We start from the raw sequence: 11,815 nt of genomic DNA, 5'->3' as shown, positions 1-11,815 counted from the left end.
ATCACAACCCGAGCAGCTGACCGTGGCACGCGCGCGTGCTGCACCGCTGCCCCCACCCCTGCGCTTTGCGGCAAAGTCAGCCAGATCCAGAAGCTCTCATGCACGCAATCAATCCCGTTTTCATGATACCACACGATGCTTCCAGGGAATGTCCAGTACTGAAACATATATTTTTTATACGGCAAAAAAAAAACGATACACTGGCGCGATGCGTGGAAATAGAATGTCACTCTTTGCAAAATACATATTTTAAATGAGCGGTTTAATAAAAAACAGTAGGCCAGTTAATGTAAACACTCACACATACACTATTTATAAACATAGCAATTAATGCCAGTGTACTCATGTTATTTTCTTGAACAGTAGATCAATGAATAGGATGTAATATGACCAGTGTGAGCATCATCTACTAGTGTTCATATATATATAAGGGAGGGTATCAAAATAAGTCTACATATGCATAACATTGCATTGAATTCTATTCACGTCAAATCGAAACGCAGCGACACTTGCAACATTTCGCGGTCCTGAGCCGGTTATAACAATTCCATATTTCTGAGGCAGGGGACTCGTCACATTTTATTGTAACTCTTTAAATGTTGTGATCAGCCAGCACGTATGGAAGTACACAGGATGCGTGGGACAAGATCAAAGGTAGAGATTATTTCTGGACATATTTCAGATGAACATATCATGAATTTCAAGCACAGGAGGCATATTTACTGAAGGATCAGCCCTGGTGAATTAACACACACCCCGAGACATATATCTCAACTGCATCTTGCAAATTCAAGCCAGTTACTGCAGCACGAATGATCGTAACAAATAAAGAAAAAAACAGTCGATACCAACAACCACCGAGAAGGATATGAGGTGGGAAACTTTAAAATCTGCATACTTAGAAAACATTAACAAAAAAACACGATTTAAAAAATACATTGTCATGTTGCAGTATAAAACGTCACGTGTAACATCAAATAGTTTAATAAAAGTATGGTGCAGTTTAAAAACAATGCGTAATGTGTGTACGAACCACTGAGAAAATGAGTACATGGAAGAATAATGTCACGTATTATTAAACCCCTCAAACACAGGGTGACACATTTATATAGGTACACCACTCATTTCTCAAAACCCTTCTGCTTTCGTCTCAAAAGGTGACCGAATATTGTTAATGCGATGGGCTCCACATATTATCGAGAAGAAAGGTGGTAGTGCGAACCGAGATTCGTGGATCTGTGGCTCACGCACGCACACAAAAAAAGACAATCATCCCCCGTATAGCCTTTAAAGACTGTTGGGGCAAATGCTGTTCGTGAGCACCTATGAAGGCTGGCACATCATGCAAGGGGGTGGGTGACCAGGCCCGGCCGGCTTTGTCTCCCTCGTGGCGATGTTTACACACCGCACTGGGAATTACTTTGAGGTCGAGTCGACCTAGGGGAGGCCCAGGACTGGTTCAGATAATCGTCACTGGTGGTGGCCGCGAGTGGGAATAAAACTCGGGTCGCCGGGTTCGCAAGCACACACGTACACACGTACACACACGCACACACACGCACACACACGTACACACACGTACACACACAGGTCTATTCCTTGGAAACTGTGTGCGGGTTCCACCACAGCACAAGCCGCTTTACGTGCAAAACACTGCAAGAACTGAAGAGGCTTTGACTAAAAATGCAGTTGTCGATAAAATGTCTCCAAACTATTTTCGTGGCGTTTGTATAAATGGCGACGTTTCAGGCAATGGCCCTTCTTCATAGCACAACCTGGAATTGATATTGAGAGAAAAGACATTTCCCAAACCACCCTATTAGATACTTTTACTTTTAGGGCCACCGTGCCAATGACGGACGTGTTGAGCGTGTTGTTATTTGCGCTTGGGCACAACTGCCGAAGCAGCCACATCGCTAAATAAGTCGTTCGGCTATAAATGCATCACCCTGTATACTGTGTGGATACGCACGGATGCATGTGGGTGGCCATGCGAGCACAGTTTGTACACACGGACGTTGGTAAACCGCCGTCACATCTGTCCACAAGCCATTACGGCTCAAAGCATTTAACACCTGCAGTGCCTTCCCACCGTGAGTGCCTCGTCAGGAAACCGTATTCCTCATGCCCGATTTTGCATGAAGCCATTTCAGCAGGCCAGATTTGTTCCGTGTGTGCACGTTTGACAAAGCGTTTCCCCCTCCGAGTGCCTGCGCGTGCGTCTCAGTCGTGTGTGCAACCGCATTTCCTTGTCCCCGTGTCAATTAAGCGTTGCAACGATTTACCGATTAAAACGCGATCCCTTTAATTCAAAACAATATACTCCAAAAGACACCTATCGTCTGAATAACCTCTTGTAAAAATTCTAGGATAGCAAAGTGACCCGGCACACCTTACATGGTGTGGCTTGAAATAGCGATGGACACTTGGGTCAATTGTAGGATGCGTGTTTACCACTGAAGTACCAGTACACCGGTGAATGGCCACTGAAGTGGAAGACACTCGTGACCTTTGGTAATGCTTTTGCGCGGCATGGTACAAGTATGAGCCAGTGTCAGAATTAAAAAAACACGACAGAATTAGTGTGCCTAAATAGCGCACCCACTTTTGACAGAATTCACTCTGCTGCCACAATGTCTGCATCGTGGCCCACACTGCCCCCACATGCACTTCTGGACTACATTGTGAAGTATGGAGGTACAAAGTAATCCTCCTATCCAGAAAATTAATTATATACAATACAGCACTGTTATTTGTCTGCGTTTCACAGCTTAAACCACATTGATTATTCACGTGAAATTACCCGTCCTTTTCATTTGCGCTTTCATTTGTTTGGTGTATTGACCGCACAAATGCACACTACGAAAGTGCAGTAAACAAGAATGTGGCAGGGTTAAGAGAAACAGTGAAGTTAGCAGCTAAAATGTTATTGTGAAAATCCAGTGAAAATCGGCGTCCAACTTGGCAGCTCCACACATTGCGGATGCTATGTTTACGACACTGGCATACGGGGACTTATCAAAAGCATATAAAGTGTGAAGCCACAATTCCGCTCGTTTATTCTGAACAGTGTCAAAAGCATCGAAACAAAATAACTGCTGAAAATAAAAACAATCGATTTTTTTCACTCCACCATTTTACTTAAAGTCGATATCTCTCAAACCAAAAAATAATAAATCCCACGCAATTCCAGGTGGGATTTGGAAGAAGTGGCATTTTAGAGACAGGCACCAGCGCGGTAACAACGTGGACTCGCAGCCAACTGTCCCCGCTCCATCGAGCGCTTGATTGAGGCACCGCGATGGCGAGGTGTTAGCTACCTCGCCTGGTGTACAGGAGGTCGTGGGTTCGATCCTGACCCCGACGCCAGTATATTTGGAGTTTGCATGCCTCTCTCTCCCTGTGGTCTCATGGATTTTTCTCCAGGTCCTCCGGTTTTTCCCTCCACATTTATGTATTGGCTGCTATACCTTCCCACATAAGCCACTTCGTCAATTGTTCCCAGGTCGCTTCTGAAAAAAAAACTACGTAGCTCAGTGGGCCTTACCAGTCCAACGAGGGCTCATTCACTTGATAGGGGAAGCCAGGCTCACAAAACCATACCCTAGCACAGATGATTTACCCTGCAGTGCCCATCACATTACGCAAACTCCATTCGACCCCTATGCAGCTCCTCGAGAGAGCCAGGTGCCAGGCCACTGGCCACGACAGCCACAACCCTCTGCATCAACAGCTCTCACGAGGAGGCGACTGTCGAACTGAGCCGAGCTGTGCTGGGGGCCATGCCCAGCCAGCCTGGCACAGCTCGAGAGGAACTGCGGAACCAGACCTGCACCCGCCAATGCCACGCGCGCACCTCTGCCCACCCCTGACGAGCCAGACTGAGGTGTCTCGCAAGGACGGAGTTTCACGTTGGTTCTACCTCAACTCGGGAATCGGGCAGCGAGAAAAACCACGTGCACTGCGAGGGCCCTGCATTGGCGCGGCTCAGATGTGCAGCGGAAAAGGGATGCGCGCACTGACGCAGAACCGCAGGCGACGTATTTACACGACGCGGCGGCCAACCCCTGCGTGCGCGTGGAATCTACCGGTAGGAGGGGTGGGGAGGGGGGGGGGGGAGAGACGACTTAACGGCGGCGGTGGGGGAGAAGCTCGTCTTCAGGGCTGCTTCTCGTTGGGCACTGGGTCGGCGAGGCCGATCCACACGATCTTGCGCTGCTCATCAGCCACGCGCTCCTGCACAGCGCGCGCCAGCTCCTCGGCGCTCGCCCAGCTCTGCTGCCCCCCGGCGCCGAGGCGCGCGTACAGGCACGGCAGGGCCTCCAGCGCCTTCTCCTCGGCGCGGCACTGCCGCAGAACCTCCTCGTCCGAGCGATCCAGCTTCCCTAACAGTTTCCTGCAACGAGAGGAGAGCCGCGCGGCCGGGGGTAAAGGCCATCGCGGGGGGGCGGGAGTTGGGTAAGCGTGGTGGTTGTGGTGGGGCGAGAGTGGGGGCAAGGAGGGTAGGGGGTCAATCCCCCCAGGGAATTAAATGTGGAAAGGCTCAAACAGAGTACCAGAGTGAGCCTATTTTACGTCATCTTCAAAGGGAGTGGGATTTTATCGTGAAAAAATGACTTTGAAAGATAACTTTCAGATGAATATCTAGATAGAGCTGTCGAAGCATTCAGTTGTTTCGTTAGTCATAGTTAGGCAATTTGGCGATATGTCCGTACAAGTATCTTGTCTGTACATTTGTCGGTTTGTGCCACAGGAAATGCTTATCATGCTAACCTGGTACTTCTTCCGTCGAAAATAAAACACAATAGTCTTTTGTCTGTCTACAAAGAAGTTAGTCAAGACGTTCTAAGACGTTAAAGGAAATTGAACGAAACTATTTACAACTTGTTCCAAAACATTTTGACAGTACCGCACGTACAGCGTGTTGGCTGGGGTGACCAAAACCACGGCTCCCGGGCACTTTAAGTGAGGCTCGACAGAGGCAGCTAATGTTTAATTTTGAGATAGAAATTAACTTGCAACAGGGAACAAAGAATAAAGTTTCAAGTGGGAACAGCTTGTGGCGAGAGCACTCCCCGGGACGCTCCTGCAGATTTCTAGATTCAGGTCCACAGCCGAGCAGAGGGAGCGAGCTGGACATGTGAGCACCCAAAGCGACCAGTCGATTCGACCACCCCACGTGACCCGCTCAGCTTCAGCTTCTTGTGGCTCTCAGCCACATTAGGTTTTGACAATGTGGCTCATGTGGGGGGGGGGGGGGCGGGGAGAGGAGAGGGGTCAACGTGATTGGCCATTCTTGCCCATAAAACAATGTAAATGCTAAAATTTTACTGACACATTTCTCAATTAGGATCAGACACAGAGCGGAAACAGTCATCCCTTGGCAACACTAAATGGGCAAAGTGTCCACACGGCACGTATTCCCACTGTTCAGGATCCTCCCGAAAGAGACCGAGACACAGCGAGGCTCTCCCGGGTAAACAAGTGTCAATCATAATAACAAATATTATATTCTGCTCCCACTGTGTACGCAATGACAAATGTACAAGTGGACACAAGGCGCGAGATGACATCAGACACATTTCCGTCCATTAGTGCAGCCGCGCCGCATGGACGCGAGGGCGTTCAGCACCGCGCGAGTTCCCCCCGAGCGAGCCACGCAGAGGCCGACCGGTCCGACTGGTCAGCCGCTGTGTTCGGTCTCTGTGCGTTTCGGCAGACGTGAGGCTTGCGGAAGACCTGACTTTTTTTTCCGGTGGTTTCAGAGCGGTCCGTCATCTCGCACGTACAAAGCAGAGAGATTGTTTTCCGTGTGGGGCTAACGGATTACATTTCAGTAAATGGTGGCCACCCCGAAACCCCCGCCCTGCGATCGGTGAGACAAATCTCCTCCCTTCTCTAAATCCAGAAGCACAGCATTTGGGACTTACATCCACGGGGTTTCTGTACCCCCCTCTCTCCCCCATGCCGCGGTTCGTGCTCCGACTGAAATATAATTAATGAAAAAAACGGTGGCTTACCCCTTATTCTACGAAGTGAAAGCCGTTCGTCATTTGGACATTTATTGTTTCGCGCCAGCTACGAGACTGTAGAGATCAGTCGGGGACCGTGGGTTTCATGCTCGGCTTGTGGCTGAAATCTCGAGCTGGGGGCGCCACCCCTCACCTGATCTTGCGAATGTTCTTGTCGCCGAGACACACGTGCACGATGATGGGGTACACCTCGGCGTGGTGCAGCCTCGTGATGCACTCCAGCCCCAGGTCGAGCAGGCAGTGCTTGTTCTGCACGCACGCGGGAGCAAGCGCAGCGAGTGAGCGGCAGCGATGTTACAACCAGACCTGTTGTGCATCAGTGCTCCTCTTCGCAATTCACCAAAGTGCCACGATTTGAGGTCGTGAATCGATTCAAGGATCTATTCTTTTAATAACCCTTGCGGTGCGTTGCAGTGCATCTTGTGGTTGCAGGGGGGACATTTGAACTACTTGCGTACAAAAGAGATGGATTGGATAGGAGTGATTTTCACCAGCATGGTTTTATTTGTATGTGGCGAGCGTAAGAATCGATGCTGAAAGGATGAAGCGATGCATCGTTAATTGCCTTCATACAATGATGCTTTATTATTGAGGCACAGCATAATAATTTGCGCCGTTATGGAATAAAAAAGTAATAAAAAAATATATTTTTACGCGTATATTCACCACAAATTATTTTGTGCTGTGCGTTATATAGTTTTACGTCAAACTAAAAACAGATAGGGTCCTTGCCTAGAAAACATCTGGAATTTAACCAACATTGATTCAAGTGAGCATGACTTTGCTGGTGAAACACTCAATGTTGATATTGGTCCAGAGTTTGCTCGTATTAAAAACTCATGTTGCTGAAAGCAATGCACTGCCGGAAGGCCGTGTGGCCAATGGGATGCATAAAAACACATAATTCACTTCACGTGGAGACACAAATATGGAAGGTATATGATAATGATGATTTATTTAGCCTCTAATGTAAGGACGTGCTTGGCAGCGTTGTCAGTGTAACTGTAATAAATGCAATGGCAGTATAAACTGAAGAAGAGAGTCTGTAACCTATCACACTAACCAAGCAAGTCATGAAAATGTCAAACTTCTAACTGGCACAGGACAAAAAAATTGCAACCATTTGTGGGTTCAACAATGCTGTGTGGGTTAAGTGCCAGCCATAATACCACAATATTACCACTCCAGATGCACAGTAAACAGGTAGGAGGCGTTCGTAGCCATCGAGGCACATTGCGGGAGGTTCAAAGGGCACGGTCCTGACCGCACATACCACTGCAACTCATCTAAACAGTGCCGCTGATGATGAGTAACTGGGGCACGCGTGTGAACCGCCGACAAAAGGGAGCGAGAGCGTGCGCCCTCGCGTTGCTGCTGCCGTAGTCACGCACAGCGCCATTGTGAACCTGCCTTGTGAAGACCCATTGTGCGTTTGGAAAACCCCGATTGGAGATGACTCACGCATGACCTGTGGATGACGAAATCGCATCGTGACGAGGCGGCGGCCACGCGCAGACGGCCAAGTTACGAATTACGGTGTAGGGCTAAATAAAAACGTTCAATCGGCATAAAATCACACTTTGTTTTCATTGCGAGTGGGATTTTTTCGCGGCGTGTAATGTCGAGCAGAGGAAGGATTCGTGTTGCTGATGAAAAATCTGAAAATATCTTTCAAAGCCCATCTTTAAACAATTATTGAGAAATATGCGCTCCTGTTTATGGTGGCCGATACTGCATTTCTGAACGCTAATTGAACGTTAATGCGTCGCACGCTTACATCGAGAAAATGCGGCCTCAAACGTCTACAGCAAGACAAACTGTCAAAGCTTGAGCGAAAACTTACGGCGCTCTACGCAGTGATGAGTCTTTTTCAAACTATCAACGGCATGCACTCGCGTAAAAAAACACATGAGCAGGCTTCAAGCAGAGTGGCTGGTTTCAGTGGAAATGTGTCTCCTCCTGTCAATGATTATTCCACCCCAAAAGTACAGCTTGTGCTCTTCTCAAAAAACTTATGACAAAAACACTGCCACATCTTTGAACATCGTGCATGCTTTGCAGCACATCAGTTTAGCGAGACCTCTGCCAGTGCCGTCTTGGCTCAGGACGTTGGTCAGAATGTGCAAACGGCAGCACAACAAACCCTAAACTCATCGTAAGCGCAGATAAAACCTTGCAGCAGTTGTTACAGACTTCCAACATGTTTGACGTGTCTGCGTGCGTGAATTGCAACTCGTTTTGGAGGGCGGTGGAGCAGCACTTGGTGCACTTTGAACCCAGAAACCTGCTCATGGTCAACACCAGTGATGATTATCTGAACAGTCCTGGGGCCTCCCCTAACTCGGCTCGGTCTAAAATGAGTACCTGATGCGATGTGGAAAATATCACCCCTAGGGAAACATAAATGGCCGGGCATGGTGCTGGCCACCCATCCCCGCTGTGCCGTGCTGGCCTTTATAGATGCTGGTGAATAGCACTTGCCCCAACAGTGTTAAGGCTAAATGGGAGACCTTTATCACTGGATTGCAACTCTTTGAGGGCAGTTCACGAAGTCTTTATGAACGTGAAAACGTATATATCACGAAGAAGAATAACAATTCTAAAAATCATATAAGTGTGACGGGCGTGTAAATGAATATATCAATTTATTTACAGCCCAAAACAGGTTGCACCGCTCATATTGATATTACCGAAAAGCAAGAATAAGCGGACGTTTCGGATAATGGCCCTTCTTCAGAGCAGAGAGGAATTGACCATTGCCAGCAGTGATCTCACCACATGCAAAACTCTTTTCAGTCATAAGGGCAGTGTTCGTAAATGACAGCCGTAAAATACTCCTGCAAGCGCTTTTATGCCGCTGCCAAACCCAGTCAGTCACTCCAGTGTTTCCCCTCAAGTGAAGCCAAACACGAGACATTGGGTGCGGCAGCAGCTCGTGCCATCTTTTCCGACTTGCAAGCCAAGTCGTTGCTTTGAATCACCTGCACCGAGGCGCTATTGATGCGCACGCACTTTTGTCTTTCGCTATGCACTTGGGCGGGTGCTCCACATCTGTGAAATGCCACGTGGTCAAAACGGCAATGAGAAATGAGCATAGAGGTCAAAGTGACCCAATGTTCAGATTGTTTTTTAAACCCTTTGTAACTCTAACAGTATTACGTATATGAAATAGGCATAAATCTCAGTTAAGAAATAAGATAAAATGTGCAGAGAACTCTAAAGATTAGAAATTATTTCTAACGAAAAAATGTATTCCGTTAAATTAACTTTCCCAAGAACGAGAACGAGTGACAAAGCGCCGTTGCAGTGCCAACGTTTTTAACAACCTTGTTTCCTCCACTTCACATCGCAAATCTTCCTTCAAAAACATATCCTGAAGCAGACGATGAGTGCTGGACACAAGCAAATTTGCCAATGTGATTTGTAACTTTAATCCTTACCCGCGTGTACATCGTTCAATTTGAATGTGCAATTTTATTGAAGGAACTGCTGTGTGTTTTCTTGCTGTGGTCTGAGACTGTTGTTGTTGTTGTTGTTTTGCCGTCTTGCCCGAGCTTGCATTTATTGTATGAAAAATCGGCAGGCATTGAAATACCTTTGCAATTTATTTATCCCTTTTCAGTGACTTGCTTACCCTTTCCTATACTCTGTATTCCTTTTGTTGTAACTTGCCGAGCCGTCCCCGGACGGACCATCTGTGACAAAGAGCTTGATAGCTCATCGGACAGATTCCTCGGCCAGTCTAAATAAAGATTCCGATTCTGAACGATTTGCCATGCGATTCCCCCTCCACCCTCCCCGGCTGCCTCAGTCGCGGCCTCGACGTCGGGCGGGCGGCGCAGAGACGCGAGCAGGATGCAGCAGCGGACGCACCGTGGCGATGACCTCCTCGACGCCGCGGACGCTGCACACGGTCACCACCGAATTGTTCTTCTCCTCCCTCCAGCCCAGGAGGTCGCCCTTTCGCTGCCTTTCCGCCAGCTCCTCTCTCTGCGCTTCCTCTGCACGCGTCGCGGAACACGAGGAGGCAGGAACGCGAGCGGCGAGGCACAACTTCGCAAGCCGAAAACCTCAAGCCGTGCAGTCGTCCGCACGGGGGTAGTATTTACGCACGGCCAAAACATGAACAAAAGCGTTTGCTGGAAGCGGTCGATAGAAAATAAAAATGCTTTTGCCAATTGTCTGGTTTAGCCTTTGCTGTGATATCGCACAGGAGGGGATGCTACGGCTACGAGCACTGCAGCCAGCAGCACTAGCCACCAGTTGCTTACGTAGTCCCCTATTGATATTGACCACACTGCAATTGGGTATGGATTTCATGCCGAGTTAACCGAGGTGAGGTTAAAGTATTTGTTGTGACCTACTCTGCAGACATACACGGTGACATGTACGTACATACGCATACACGTACGTTGATACATGTTTACATCAGTGCGACCGAAGATAGCCACAAACGCACATGAACAAAAAAACACAAAGGCAGGCACCGAAATGCGTGCGTACACCATCGTTATATTTACGTATGCAAATGCGCCAGCCTGAATTTGCGGCGGAAGGAAGCACGGATTACAGGGGATTGCCATGCACCAAAATCGCGCACCGTTTAGATGCCACGCATCCGTAAACAGCGAGCGAGCGCGCACGCACTGGGAATTGGCAGACGTTCCGGCTCGGGAGATCTCTTCCCCCTGTTGCGGCGACGAGTGCCGCCAGCCCCGTGCCGCCACTTTGTTTGTGAGCTGTCTGCTGTCCTGCAGGAGAGTCCGTCCATTCCCCCAGGGCCACTTTTTTCTTCCTTTAACCCCTTTCTAGTTTTATTGTTGCCAGTTCTTTTGTGTCCGCCAGATTGTGCTGCGGTCAAACAGAGCACACGAGAGAGGAGACGTTCTTTGTCTTCCGTGGAGGAGCCAAGGCTACGCGTGTCTCATTTTGTAAAATGGGCGGAAGTGATGTAACGGGCCCTCAGTCTAACATCCTTCAAGGGTCCATGGTGGACAAAGTGGGTGCATTTGTACAGCATTCTCTCTGTGCCCCACTCATGAGAACAACAACAAAACCTTCGGCAGAGTTTGATCTAAATATGTGCCCAGCAAAAATGTTAACAATTTAGTTTTGTGTGTAGTTCTTTGTGACTAGGGGAAGAAGAGACCAACAACTTGCTACAAAGTGAGCACCTAATCGTTGATATGGTGGTCAGCAGCACTGTCGAGGTAACGTACAAATGAACTCGATCTCTGTGCCGGACACCCAGAAACTTACAGGTTTTATCTCACGAAATGTTAAGGCCAAATATACCACGGCACAAGTTAATTTATCCTCTCAAAGCCACCCCAGCCGACTACATAGGAGGCCCAAAGATGAACTATTTTCAAACTTCTAAACCTGGGATCACGCCGGATAAGCGGGGCCCTGATTGTCGGTCGCCCGATCACGTGCGGCTCGGAGGGACCTTAGCGGAGGCGGAACACGCCTCTTGCTGCCCTTTTTGGAGACGGGAGATGATTTATTTGCACAAGGAAGTTGCACAACCGTACATTTCCCAAACAAAAGCTGTGCGTGCTGTCGGCTTGGCCTGGAGCCCATGTGGGGCCCGATGCCATCTGCCGGCTGAACCATGAGGAAAAAAATCTGTTTGGTGTGTGGCTTTGAGCTTCACGAGCCGGTGGTGCCATTTTTGGGGAGTGTTTAAAAAATACTACCTCAAAGGAATGGCTGCCAGGTTATCTCTTAAATCAGCATAAAAAACCAGCAAAACCCATATCTGTACATAACTGCCAAGGGCA

General features: G+C 48.4%; 1 protein-coding gene across 5 annotated transcripts in view; it reads right to left on the bottom strand.

Annotated features, from left to right (window-relative positions):
* Nucleotides 1-245: 245 nt before the first annotated feature.
* The window catches only part of CARD11 (caspase recruitment domain family member 11), a 70,147-nt gene continuing 58,577 nt past the window's right edge, over nucleotides 246-11,815 (bottom strand). For all 5 annotated transcript variants that reach the window (XM_061569685.1, XM_061569681.1, XM_061569686.1 and 2 more), the window contains 3 exons: nucleotides 9,906-10,033; nucleotides 6,166-6,281; nucleotides 246-4,396 (listed from right to left, as the gene is read on the bottom strand). In XM_061569685.1, the coding sequence (XP_061425669.1) occupies nucleotides 4,159-4,396; nucleotides 6,166-6,281; nucleotides 9,906-10,033 (482 nt within the window). In that variant the 3' untranslated portion in view covers nucleotides 246-4,158. The remainder of the gene's footprint in view (nucleotides 4,397-6,165; nucleotides 6,282-9,905; nucleotides 10,034-11,815) is intronic.

Source organism: Lethenteron reissneri, chromosome 44 (genome assembly GCF_015708825.2).
Source record: "Lethenteron reissneri isolate LAM-NWPU_2019-01 chromosome 44, ASM1570882v1, whole genome shotgun sequence".
NCBI classification, from domain to species: domain Eukaryota; kingdom Metazoa; phylum Chordata; class Hyperoartia; order Petromyzontiformes; family Petromyzontidae; genus Lethenteron; species Lethenteron reissneri.
Note: the sequence above shows the minus strand (reverse complement) of the source record. Positions and strands in the feature narration are given on the sequence as shown.